At 41.7% G+C, this 13,905-nt stretch overlaps 1 protein-coding gene across 1 annotated transcript in view; it reads left to right on the top strand.

Annotated features, from left to right (window-relative positions):
- INO80D (INO80 complex subunit D) overlaps window positions 1-6,982 on the top strand; it is a 31,604-nt gene extending 24,622 nt beyond the window's left edge. The window contains exons 7-10 of the mRNA XM_024206242.1: window positions 1,855-1,988; window positions 3,336-3,553; window positions 4,132-4,289; window positions 5,786-6,982. Coding sequence (XP_024062010.1) covers window positions 1,855-1,988; window positions 3,336-3,553; window positions 4,132-4,289; window positions 5,786-6,954 — 1,679 coding nt within the window. The 3' untranslated portion in view covers window positions 6,955-6,982. The remainder of the gene's footprint in view (window positions 1-1,854; window positions 1,989-3,335; window positions 3,554-4,131; window positions 4,290-5,785) is intronic.
- The last annotated feature ends 6,923 nt before the right edge of the window (window positions 6,983-13,905 follow it).

The raw sequence follows: 13,905 nt of genomic DNA, 5'->3' as shown, positions 1-13,905 counted from the left end.
CACAAAGTGCTGGGTGTAAAACTGAGTTACCATAAAAAGCTTTTAAAACCAGTTCCTCTGAGAGGGGGAAATCACAGACTATTCCTTGCCCGTTTAGGCTCTTAATATACATTTTTAAGATACATTAATGTCAGTTGAAATCAAAAGCTATCAGTGGCCACTGACAGTCTTATCCAACGTGGGCTCCATGGTCCAGTGGAAGGCACACTGGACAGATCTGGGTTCAGCTTCCAGATCTCCATGGGCTCTCAGTCAGGCCTGTCAGCCTGCTGTTTGACTTTGAGCAAGTCACTTTGCTTCTCTATACCTTATCTTCCCTGTCTGTAAAATGAGGGTGGTAATACATTGTAAAGGGCTTTGACGCTTGTGCATGATGAGCTAATTGGCTTTTGTAACTTACTATCTGCGGGCAGTGGGAAGTTACGTCCCATGCTGCGTCTTTGTCTGTATCTGAAAGGAGCTGACGGTTTTGTGTGGCCTTGCAAAGTTCAGCTAATAAGGCAGGTGTGGGTGGGTATTGGATGGTGCACTTTGGCCTCCACCAACGTAGTGCATCTCTGTGGGACATGTTGTTGCTTGTCCTTGCAATGGCTGCAAAATACAATGCTGGTTTCTAATTTTATATCTTAAAAATACAGATTTCTGTGAACAAGAGCCTAAATGTGGGGCAGTTACAAGGCTTAGATACATGGGGTCAGATTTTCAAAAGAGCTCTGCACCCAAAGAATCTATGGAGAGTGTGTATATTGTGTGTGTGTGTGTGTGTGTGTGTGTGTGTGTGTGTGTGTGTTACACCCACACACACACACACACACACACACACAACCCCCTCCTCCATTCCCACAAAAATATTATTCTGCAATGTGTCAAGTCCAGTTCAGAGAAACAGAGAATGTTTTGATTTTGCTTTTCTTTCCCCTTCACTCCTCTCCCCCAGAATGAAAATAGTCTCTTTCCACCATTTTCAGATACTTGTTTCCTGCCTTATCCATCCTTAGGTTTTTCCTTTTTCCTTTGTTATTCTATATTGTATTTTTTTATTCTGTCAGGGTAGTTAAGTTATGGAATAAGCTTCCAAGGGAAGTTGTGGAATCTCCATCGTTGGAGGTTTTTAAGAAGAGGTTGGACAAACACCTGTCAGGGTTTATTTGGTCCTGCTTCAGCTCAGGGGGCTGGACTTGATGACCTCTCAAGGTCCCTTCCAGCCCCATGCTTCTGTGATTGTAGCAGCAGTTTGACTATGAACTACTCTGGGCAGAAGGAAAGCTGCTAACGTTATTTGAAAGAAAAAAAACCCCACTGTGAAATACATATTTGACTTACAGGAACGTCTGAAAACACAAGTTTCAGTTTAGATTTATTTGACCTTTTCAGTCTGATTACATATCTGCTTTCAGAGGAACAGGAAGGATCTTAAAACTTTTTGTGTTCTCGAGAAAGAAAGGTAAATACCAAAAATTCTCTTTTTAATATTTTAATAGGGACAGTCAGTAGGAAATAGTCCTGTTGACTACAGTGCTCCAAACTGATACTATTGATTGAGTCTCCAAGAAAAATACCTTTTTTTTTTTTTTTTTTTCTTCTTCTTCTTTCTAAGAACTCATTAGCAAAATAGCTGCATCAATGAACCCTTCATAACAAATGATAAAATCCTTAGCAATCTGGATCAATGCAATTTGTTACTTGAAAAGTTGGGTTTGAGCCGTACCTAGCTTTCAACTTAAATAACAAAGTTAAGCTACTCATTAAAAATAACATCTTGATGGACTGGTAGAATTCAAGGCTTTGTTTTTTATCATATTGGCATTTCTCCATCACCGTCTGGTGTGTTGCTCCTGACCCAGAAACGCATAGATATCCTATTGAACCATTCTCAGCAGCTCTTCTCAAGTTGCACAGCCAAGTTTGCAGATGGGCAGCAGTGCTCCGTGCCAGTTTTTGACATTACACATCAGACACCTCTGTGCGAAGAACATGCCAAAAAAATGGTAAGTATAAACCGCAGCTGTCACTATTCCCACAAATTGGGGTCATCAGGAGTTCTATTGATCTGGTCTGGGTTTATCAACTGCTCTGCTATTTTACCCCAAAAAAATGGAAATTGACCTGACCTTTCCATAAAATCATAGTATAGTAAAACCTAGTGAGAGGGTTTCAGGCTACAATATCTAAGGTTGCCTAGGACTGTGGTATCGCAGTCGCTGTGACCCTGCAGCATGGTGTATTCTGGAGCATTATAACAGACTGGGAACCAGTGGAACGTGAGACAATAGCCTCGATTTTTCTGATCTCTACCTCCCCCAAAAGCAGCATTTTTAGGTTAATTTATGTGCCAGCTGCCATTTAGCCTGTGTCATTTCATTTTTTTCAAAAATATTTTTGGGTCACTTTAACTCTGAGGTTCCCTTTGTGTTTCATTGGTGTAACGCAGACCCTTAACATTTTAATCCAGGTTGTTGTTTTTCTCTCTCTCCAGGTAAATCCTCAGTGTCCCTATCAGAGGCCTGAAGATTGTCCCCCATTTTTTCCTTTGCTTGGCACATCAAAGCCCTGTGTCACAACCATCATAATCAAAATCGAAGACTGAATCCAACTTGCTTCAGAGCCTATACAATGGCGCTCATTTTGTAATTGGCCAGTGGGTTGCTCTTCAGGAGTACAAGGCCCCGCAGCTGTGCACCTGCGTCCCCTGCCAATTCTGCGTCCTACAGCACTTACTATGTCTCTTCAGTGCTCTCGGCCCTTTACAGCAATGGGAACGTGACTAGAACTCTGGTTTACACTTAGCTGCACAAATCCTTGCCACCAGGTCACCCCAATATTGTTCATTCTTTTAATACTTACCTGGGGTGTTCCAAATCTTTTACTTTGGAGTTTATGTGCATTAAACTGTGGTTCTACTCTGACACAGTCATTGAAAATGACACTGTGGGCTTCCATATTTGCTGTACCTTGGTGATGCAAATAGTGTGGGGTTTTTTTTCTGACTGCCAGCTCTGCAAACCCGATCAGAGAATTAAGCTGAGTTTGTTCTTTCTCACTCATTATTACCAGTAATAAACAGCCCAGATTGTGCCCTCGATTAAACTTGTGCAACCTCATTTGCCTCCAGAGAGGTTGCATTGGTGTAACGTACATGCTCGTTGTTCTCTGTGATGATGCAGGAGGAGGAAAGGAAGTAACTTGGCTTTCATATCCATGCTTGGATTTGCAGGCTGGCCGTTAGAAAGATCCTCTCTTCACTCACTTTATGTCTCAATGTTTGGGAATGGCAAGAAAAGAAAGTTGCATTGGATCCTAATGTGTCCCTTCTTCCTTCATTTTTTCTCCAAAAGGATAATTTCTTGAGAGGGGACAGCTCCCGTAAAGTTCAGCACCAGCAGCAGAGGAAACCCAGGAAAAAAACGAAGCCACCTGCACTTACCAAAAAACACAAGAAGAAAAGAAGAAGGGGACCACGTAGGCCCCAGAAACCTATTCCTCCTGCAGTGCCCCAAGGGAACCTCAGCATGCCCACCAGCATCTCACTGCCAGTGGAGATCTCTCACATACGGTCAGTGCCAGAGGCGGCTCATTTGATTTATTTTAGCTTTTTAAATAAAAAATTAAATATAGGAAAAGGCGGCAGAGTCAGTACATTGTTCAGAGTGTGGCTAAATGAAAGCTGGACACAATTTGATGAGCTTAATTAGGCTCCAATTTGATGAGCTTAATTAGGTCTGCTAAATCTAGACGAGGAAGGGCGAACTTGCCTTTTTCTTTTCCCTACCACTTAATATTTTGACCTTCCAAATTCGTTAGGTGTTTGAACTGAAATGAACATCTTCAGGTGTCTTGTATCTCTGTCATTGCTGAAAGGAAGAATTGGAAAATGTTAATTTCAGATCTCAACAAAGATTCGGCTAAATGGATAAAATGTTTTGTTGCCGATGCACAACTTATAAGTGTCATTAGTAGAACAAATTGAAGAGTTTTTTAATGAAACTTGTCTAAAAGGCATTCTTTCCACTTGTTGATTTTAAAACATAAAAAGGGCAGGGGGGCGAGAGCTGAAACTGACCCTCTGTAAAGTGTGCTGCAGTAGTGAGAAATCAGGATTTAAGAGTGTGGTTGACAGCACTGTTTCTCCAGGAGCCCCTCCACGCCGGAGTTGAGTACAGATGAGCTGCCCGATGACATCGCCAATGAAATCACAGACATTCCACATGACTTGGAATTGAATCAGGAGGACTTTTCTGATGTCCTACCACGGCTGCCTGATGACTTGCAAGATTTTGATTTCTTTGAAGGTACATTTTTGTTTTAATTTATGTGAAAGTTAATACAAATAGTGAGGTGAGGAAATGAACAGTCTAAAATGTGCGTTTGAGGGTTCACCTGCTTTCTTGCAGGGAAGAGAACTATTAGACAAAGAGCGCACATTCATCTACTGCTTATACATGACCTCTAAGAAGAGCATGTTTTAGAATTTGCTTGTTTGTATACTTAGTGTGATTATTTGCTTGTTTGTATACTTAGTGCTACGGAAGTCCTGATTGATTTAACATTTTAATCATTGATTTTGTGCTCTTCTGCATGTCACTGACAATTGCCATCAACCAAATTCTCAGTAAGAGATCATTCTGTGACTGGGATTACAGCCCTATTTTATCAACGTCTGTCTTTTTATCAAAGGAAAACAGAAATTAAAAAAATACCTGTGAAACTTGCTCGTGAGCTGAAATACACTTGAATTTCTGTGCGTTTGACTTCAGCGCCCACTAACAGTGGGAAAAGGCTCGGAATAGAACCACCAGGAGTTTTGGAAACCTCTTGCTGTGCTTTTTGTCACTTTTCTGAGCTGACGTGATATCAGAATTTGGCATTTTAATCCTGTTAATAAAATTTAGGTTATTCATGGAATCCAAGATCAGAAGGGACCATTATGTTCAGACAGTCTGGCCTCCTGTATGACACAGGCCATAGAACTTCCCTGAATTAATTCATAGAACATGTCTTTTAGAACACCATCCACATTTTTAAGTAGTTGTTATAACATAATAAGCAAAATGGACTTTGTAGACTGATCTTAGTACTGTGTGGCATTACACTTTGAAAAGATATTTAAGCTTTTATAGCAGGGGTGGCCAAACTTACTGATCCTCCGAGCCACATACAATAATCTTCAGAAGTTTGAGAGCCGAGTGCGCTTGCTTGGGGCTTCTGCCCTGCAGCAGGGTAGTAGGACTAAGCACCTGCCAGTCCTCAGGGCTTCAGCAAGAGCGGGGCTGAAAGCCCCGAGCCCTGGCAGGGGCCTCCCACAGGGCTGAAGCCTCTGGATTCCCTCCCCACTGGGCAGAAGCCCGTAGCTCCACCAACCCACCTCCTTGCAGAAGCCCCGAGCTTCCCCCACTCCAGTCTGGTAGGTGGAGAATGGGAGGGTGCGGGGGGCTCTGTGAGCCACACTTTAACTGTAAAAGAGCTGCATGTGGCTCGCAAGCTGCAGTTTGGCCACCCCTGTTTTATAGGCTAATATAAATCCAGCAAATGTTTAAGGCTTATTATTTTGCATTTACACTGAAAAAAATGCATTTGGAAAATTTTTTCCAACTAAGACAGACAGCGCGAATTTCTTTTTTTTTTTTTTTTTTTTTTTTTTCAGTCCTATCTCTAGCCATTCTGGAAGTTTGTTATAATTTTCTGGTAGAAATCCTATTGAACTTTTTGGATAGCTGTATTCCTAGGGCCACAGTGTGAGGCGTATCTCTGAAAAGTAAACTAACTTCTGTTGTTCCTGTTTCTGTAGGTAAAAATGGAGACCTCCTTCCTACTACCGAAGAGGCGGAGGAACTGGAACGGGCTCTGCAGGCTGTAACTTCTCTTGAGTGCCTGAGTACCATTGGAGTACTTACACAGACAGACGGTGTGCCAGTTCAGGAGCTATCAGATAGAGGGATAGGGGTGTTCACCACAGGTGCTGGAGCTCCAGGAATGCAGTCCTTGAGCAGAGAGGTTAACACGGACCTGGGGGAGCTGTTGAATGGGCGTATAGTACATGATAATTTCTCCAGTCTGGAGCTGGATGAGAACTTGCTCCGTTCTGCTACCTTGTCTAACCCACCTACGCCCCTGGCAGGGCAGATCCAGGGGCAATTCTCTGCCCCAGCCAACGTCGGCCTTACTTCTGCCACTCTGATAAGCCAGAGTGGACTTGGGGAGAGAGCCTTCCCAGGACAGTTTCATGGACTTCATGATGGCAGCCATGCCTCCCAGAGGCCACACTCTGCCCAGCTGCTGAGCAAGGCAGATGACCTAATCACCTCACGACAGCAATACAGCAGTGACCATTCGCACTCCTCACCCCATGGAAGCCATTACGATAGTGAGCATGTGCCGTCTCCCTACAGCGACCATATCACATCCCCCCATGCCACATCCTATTCTGGTGATAACTTGGCAGCTACCTTCTCAGCAGAGATGCCCATTATGGCACAGCACTTGCTCCCACCGCAGCTGGAGGTGCCACTTAGCGGGGTGGTGAACCCCAGAACTCACTGGGGAAATCTCCCTGTCAATCTTGGTGACCCCTCTCCGTTTAGCAACCTTCTTGGTGCCGATGGACACCTTCTTTCCACCTCCCTGTCCACACCACCTACCACCTCGCACTCAGAGACCACACAGCCTGCCTTCGCCACTGTGACCCCCAACAGCTCCAGTGTGCTTCCGGGGTTACCGCAGACCAGTTTTAGTGGCATGGGTCCTGCCTCTGCTGAACTAATGGCCTCCACTTCCCCCAAACAGCAACTCCCTCAGTTCAGCGCAGCCTTTGGCCATCAGCTGAGCTCACACAGTGGCATTCCTAAGGACCTGCAGCCCAGCCACAGCTCCATAGCTCCTCCCACAGGCTTCACAGTAACAGGTGCCACAGCTACTAGTACCAATAATGCATCTGCTCCCTTCACCACCTCTAACTGAGCTGATCTGTCTGTATTTGCAGGCAGATGGGGACCCTGTGTTTTCTATCTTCTTTTTCCTCTTTATTGTCCTCCCCTTCCTTTGAAGAGGATTTTTTGTTTTGTTTTGTTTTTTTTAAAAAGAGGGGGTTAAAAATAAACCTCCTGCTTCCGTACAGACCAGGGTGGCCCCTCCGTGAACCTTGCTCTAGTGTTCACATGTGCTGTTTATGCACTGGTGCTCATTTATTACTGGCAGGTTCACCATACCCCAAAAATGTCCTTAAGGATACAGCACAGTTACTGGTTGTAATTGACCTTAGCAGTAAGACCTAGAAATGGGACGATACCTCAAATTACCAATGCACGTTACTGTTTCCTAGGGTTCAGATCAGTGCTTTCCATCCCATTAGCATGTCATGTAGGAAGTTTTTATAGTGGGGAAAAGTCTCTTGGTTTTAAAAAAAATAAAAAAGGTAGCATCTGGGCATGGAAAGTTGGCTCCACACTCGGGTTTGGTAATGGTTCACCGAAGCACTCAAGACCATGGTTCAATTATTCATTTGACAACTCCTTAAAAATAGTCTTTTGACCTCCTCTGTGGGCGTGTGTGTGTTTGGGGGAGCAGCAGTTCCTTGTCATCTGCTGCTGAGACAACAGTAGTTGTGTCCCCTTCCGAAATTGGTCACTGTTCCTACTGAATGTTGATTTATTTTCATTATTTTAGGTTCATTGAGCAGAGAGGGGATTGACTGACTAGGGCAAATAGGTTTTACCTGTTTGCCCAGGGCGCTGAGGGTTGTTGCTGTTTCAAAGGTTAGCCCAGGGAGAAAAGACGAGAAAATGGAAAGATTGGAATAAATAATGGTCTAGTCAAGACTCATGCAGAAATTCCCACCAGTGCTGAATTACTGTGGCGTTGTAGTGTTGATGATTTGCCTTTTCAAATGTGGCTTTGTCCAGAACTCTGCACAGAAGGTGTTTCCTAGCTGAAACTGGAAGAATTCTGTTGGTATGTATCCGTACGCTACCCATTCGAACAAACCTACGTCAGGCCCCTTTGGTAATTTTAAAATTACTGAACTTCTCAAACTATCTGTTGCTGCTGAGACTCTTTCTATAATAGTCGTGATTTTGTACCAGGAGCCATACGGTTTTTGAGACACTTGTGAGACTGATGCTCTGGATGTGAAGTTGAACGTATGTGGGAACCAGCGGGTACATATTTGTGGTTACCACTAACCAAAACCAAACTTACTTAAGCAAAATAGGGAAATTCCTTCTATCCACAACACCTTGTTGCTTTTATTGCCTGTTTGCTGAAAATGGTTTTAAGTCTCCTTGGGCATAATGTCAGCTCCTTATAAAGGCAGTGGATTCCTCTTATATCTGTTTCTTCCCTAAAGAAGAATAACAAAATCGCAAGGAGTTTGCTTGAATCATTTAATCTCCCTCTTCTCCCTTCCCTCCCTGTCCCAAAAAAGGGAATGTGCTTGAGAAAATTGTGACTTTATAAGGCTCTAACTAGCCACTATGTGAAAGTAATTCCTACCTGATGGCTATAAAAAGTCTCCATTGTTTGGTTTGCTTCTAAGATGCATATGAGAGAAGATGAAAAAGCAAAGCAAATCTTTCTCTCCTCATGTTGAAGGCAGTTTCATTATGAGGGTTAATAATTTCTTTGAGCAAGGGATTATTCAGCTGAGTTCAGTTATTCCCTAGTATGTGGAGAGTAATGTATCTTCCCTCAATATATGTATTCTGTTTATGTGAGTGATGATGGGGCCCAAACCCTCTGCTCCCAGACTTCCTGAGGGTAGGGATTGAGATCTGGATCCAAACTTCTTGGGTGCAGCCCATCTCGGGTGTATATCCCACTAGTTATAGCCATTCCCTTCTTTTTAAAAGCTTTGTCCTTTTTTAATTATAAAGGAATAAGCCCTTCGGGTACATCCCTTGCTGAAATTGCAAGCATATGTGGGTGGAAGGGGAAACATTTATTTTCAGGTTTTTGATATTAGGAAATCCTTATTCCCAAACTTGGTAAAACAGGGCTTAATATTCTAATAAATCTCAGTGTTCTTAAGTGTGGTCTAAGTTTGTCTGTAACTGATTTAAATGTTTTCAAATCGTGTCATAAATTGAAATGAGGCTTAACAAAACCCCACTATATTGTCCCACTGATTGAGGAATGCCCACTGATATTGTGAAATGAGGAAAAGCTGATAGGACTTTATATATTCTGTTCTCTCCCCTTCCCCCATGCTTGTGAGGAGACAAATGTTTGATCTGCATTATTTTCCATTGTGTTAATATACCTTCTTTAGTGTATTGAGATGATTGATTGAAAAAGAAGGGTGAACTAGTTTGCCAAATGGGTAAATGATCAATTGTTAAATCTGCCAGTATTAAATGTCATGTGACCGTATGTTCTACAGATTAGTTTGAGGATTTTGATTATTGAAATATTTCTCGTGCTCATCAAAATTTGTAATGGAACAGCAGCCTGTTCTCATCTTCCCACACATTCATCACTTCCCTGTACCTACCAGTAGAGAAAACGCTTGGGCCCAATTTCTGTTCTCAGTTACAGCCGTGTAAATCATGAAGTAATTCTCTTAGCCAGATGAGTTACTATGGATTTACACCGATGTAACTCGGAACAGAATCTGGCTCTTAATCTGATCATTTATTTAGGCTGGGATTTTCCAAGATGCCCAAGAGAATGTAGGTGCATAATTCCCATTTGAAATCAGATTCCGATAAGGCAACTTCGGAAGTCTCACCCTTTAGATCTCAGCTTTATGGATCTGTGGGGGATTTTTTCTAAACATTGGCTGCATAACATTTTTCATGAGCAGATTGAGTTTGCAAAAACTGCACTACTTTAAAAAAGTTTTCTATTTGACATGCATTAGAAAAGGAATCCCTATCTACTTTCCAGTACAGAGCTTTGAAATGGTCAAGATTGTTGCCAGTTCCAGGTTCACCTCATCTAATGGAAGTAGAACTAATTTAATGAAGTTACATTCTAGTAAGCGGTTCTGATTTTAGGTCCTAAATCTGCAGTGAGCACCACGCAGGTGGATCCCTATACCCACACAAAGCCCACTGACTTCACCCGCATAGAGTTCAGTGCAGGATCAGCACCATAGTGTTGTGGGAAGAGTAGTGGAGCCAAGGACAAGGGGTTATGCAACCAGACACTTCGCTTCTCTCCCGCCAGGAAATACGTTTGCTCCATATGGGATTTGTTTTGGTTCTTACGGCTGCCATTGATATGGTTCTCATTCATCCTGTCTTGAAAAGGGCGCATCTCCTGTAATACAGCAATTAGCACTAATTACCCTTTCACCAAAGAGTCAGTGTAGCAATTCCAATCCATTTGTTGAAATGATCAGTATCTGCTGTGCTACTTATACATGAAATTAATAGAATAAACCTAGTTTAGTAACTAAAAATTATGTTCTTTCTATAAATTTGGGGTTTTAAAGAATTAGAAGGCATTTGACAGAGAAGTTTAGAAGCAATAATGTCCGTTTGGGTAGTAATGTCAGGTGATTTTAGCACAGAGGCATAAGAATTGGCGGAGATTACACTCTTGACAAAGATTAACTTTGCTTGGACAGTTTATGGAGGCCAGTGAGGGACAGCATGATGCTGGCCTGGTTTATAAAGCAGTTACACTTAATATATATATTCCATACTGTGAGAATTTTCCTTGACCATTCAGTTTTAGTCAAATTTAGCACTGGTGCAAGCGGACTCAGCTCCCATTGGCTGTTTAATGGGAAAGGGGGGTGAAATGAAAGGCTGGTCCATTGGCTCTACTAGTTGCTATATTATGAGAAGCACCTTTGAATATCATCCACCTTTCCTTTGGTCAAGACGTTTGTTTGTTTCCTTGCCTCTGTTGATTGCCCTTATGTATTTGCACATCTTAACAATGAACATTTGTTCAAAAATAACTTACTGCAGTTCTGCTTAACCTACTGAGTGCCAGACTATGCAATAGAAGGACTTTCCAGTTTCATGTCATAGATTAGTGAAACAACGGACTGTTTTCTTAAGCAATTTAAGGTTCTCATTTGGTAAGCATTTCTAGGGTCCCTCCTTGAGAAGCTTGTAATCTGCCAGCAAACATTGGAGATGAGATTGCAAGCGCAAATGCAAGAGAAATATTTTTGCTGTCAGGAATGTGTGTTTGTTCTTCAGTGGGAGGGGGCAGAGGAAGCTAACTTTTAAAAAAATAGTAGCTTCATTGAAAGCTATATTACTGACTTCATGAATTGCTTTCTTGGGAGATCATGATCCTAATATTTAGACATTGAGAGGTCAGATTCTCAGCTGGTGTAAATAAGCATGGCTGTATCCGCTTCATTGAAGCTGTGCTAATTTACCAGAGCTCAAGCTCTGGCTGTGAGAGTCTCACCAGGAACACAGAACAGAATTGAGTTTGTTAAAGCTTTCTCTGACCGCTGAATTACCCTGTTGGAAAACTAAGTTCACCAAGTAAGAGGAAAATGAGTCCTTGGCGAGTATGCCTTCACTTCAAAATTAGCCCAGGCGTCCTAGTCTGGGCACCTGTGTTGGTGTAGACTGGGTGTGAGCAGACAGACAAGTGAAGACATACACTGAGATGGTGGGTGTGTCTTTAGCTTAATTTTCCTCTTCAGCAGTTGCTTTTATCAAAGGGCTTGTTTCTCTTCTTGCCAGCGAAGGAGCCTTTAACGCAGCCCCAAGGCAAACTGAAATAGCCCAGATCAGATGTGGACCCAGAATTCCAAGCCCCATGTTGGTGGAAGCGTATTTCACTGAAAGAATAGATTCAAGCTGCTGTGTCCTCAGAACCTTCTCATAAGGCCCTTTGACTTAGGCTGGGAGCGGACGAGTCGTCTGGGCTGCTCCTCTTGCCTCCTTAAATTTCATCCCCTCTTTCCCACTCTCTTCGCCATCTTTTTTCACTGTCCACCACCACCACCCCGACACAAAAATTGCCAATCATTTAAAATCCGGTATGATTGATAAAGAGCAAATATTCCGATTGTTTAAAAAAAGGATTAGGAGAGGTTCCTGCGAGTCATCATGTAAGTTTGGAAGCCAGAGCTACAGTGCAATAGAATATTGAGTAAGAATTCACAGAATATGGCGTAAAATGAAAATACCTTGTGGTATCACATGGCATTACCAGTAAATTGTGAGCTAGCTGCTGAGACTGACTGTGGTCGCAACTGAGAGAGAGCTCTGTATGCCAGGAACATTACATGGAATCTTTTTCTTCCCATAAGTTCCTTTTATATTAAAGGAAGTTGCCAGTAGAAAATTACCTGGAAAAACTTATGGAATTAGCCTTATTTAAAAAACAAAGTTGATAAAATAGCCTCAAGAAGAACCCCACTAAAATACGATTATGATAATGGGGGGAAAAAATTCAGATTCATTAGGATTTAACCCAGGTCTTTCAGAATTAGTTCATGAAGGACTTTGGCTCTATCAGAAGGTAAAAAACAGCAGTAAAATATACTGTTTGTGTGAACTAACAGGTTGGGGTAGAAAAAAGCTACTCATTAACAGAAGAAAGCAAACTGCAACCACATATCAAAAGGCAATTCTGTGATCACTGGTGGCTGGGTCTATATGGGAAAAATGACTGGATCCTTAGGAGTTTTTTCTAAGAAAGTCTGTAAAATCTGTAACTCTGTTGGCTGTGTCATGATTCAGTTATCTCTCTTGTTTTTCCCCCACCTTATTGTCGTTTTTCATGTGCTAGTTTTCCAATTATCCTGGAACAAGGATATGTAGTGGAAGCGTGAATGAAGGAAACAGACTTTGAATTGCAGTTTGGAGATGGCATTTGGAAGTTTTTCCTTTTTTTTCTAGGTAGCCTGAAGTCTTGAGTCGGCACATTTTTTGTCTTCCTTAGCTCATAGAATTCAATTTGAAAACAAATAGGATAAAAAAATAGGCTTTTGATTTTTAAAACTGTACATATTCAGTGTAGAAAAGTGCATTTTTCATTCCCCCTCCCCTCCCTGGTCCCCAAAACACACACACGACCACACACACACAAATTGTATGTGTGTGAATTGGATACATATGTTGACCTTGGTCTAGTAAAACTAACGTGTTTCCCACCTTCAGTCCCCACTGAAGTAAACTCTAGATAGGTAATGCTCCCAAATCTCTCCTGGAAAACTTTAACTGTGATGCAGATGGCTCTAATGCAGCTGACTGCTACACCATTGCTTATACTTCGGAGTAGACTGATTTACCCTGAAATGACTCTCTAACCTGCGTCTTAAAAAGTACAATTGATTCCAGTGGAAATAGTCCATTCTGAAGTGATGGACAGTTTGGTTCTCATACAAAGTATCTACATCTATTTAGAAGGGGTTGAACCAGTTTCTCTGGACAGTGATTATTTTCACTGTACAGTTTTGGGTATGTCTCAGGGATTCCTTGTGGAAATAAGGGCAGTTAACATAAAAAGTAAATAGTTTTAAAAGTAAATAATAATTTAAGGTAGAGCTTCATCTAAATAAGAGCGCAAGAAAGAGAAATTTTGTTGAGTTTTGTAGTCCACGGTGTCTGGCTTAGGGACTTTTTCTCTTCTCGGGGTGCTCATCTCAAATTCAACATACAGAATCTTTTTCCATCACGCTCAGCTTTAAACTTTTATTTAAAGATATCCTTCCCCAATGAGCTTTCAGAATACTTATTGTAGATTTTAAGAGAAAAGGTATATTAATTTATGCTATTAACATCACCTCATAAATTATAAGTTTTATACTAAAGCTGTATTGAGTGTAATGAATTATGTTGCATATGTGTTTTTAATAGCTATAAAATTATATACAAGCTTTTTTTGGAAAAACAAAAACTAGTAAAGCACCTTTTTACACTGGATCTTTGCCGTGTCAAGGTGTACAGCTATTCTTTGCTACCTTGCAGATATATAAAAATAAAATGGTAT

This window comes from Terrapene carolina, unplaced genomic scaffold (genome assembly GCF_002925995.2).
Source record: "Terrapene carolina triunguis isolate 2854851 unplaced genomic scaffold, T_m_triunguis-2.0 Scaffold62, whole genome shotgun sequence".
Lineage (NCBI taxonomy): Eukaryota > Metazoa > Chordata > Testudines > Emydidae > Terrapene > Terrapene triunguis.
This window is presented reverse-complemented; position numbering and strand designations above follow the sequence as displayed.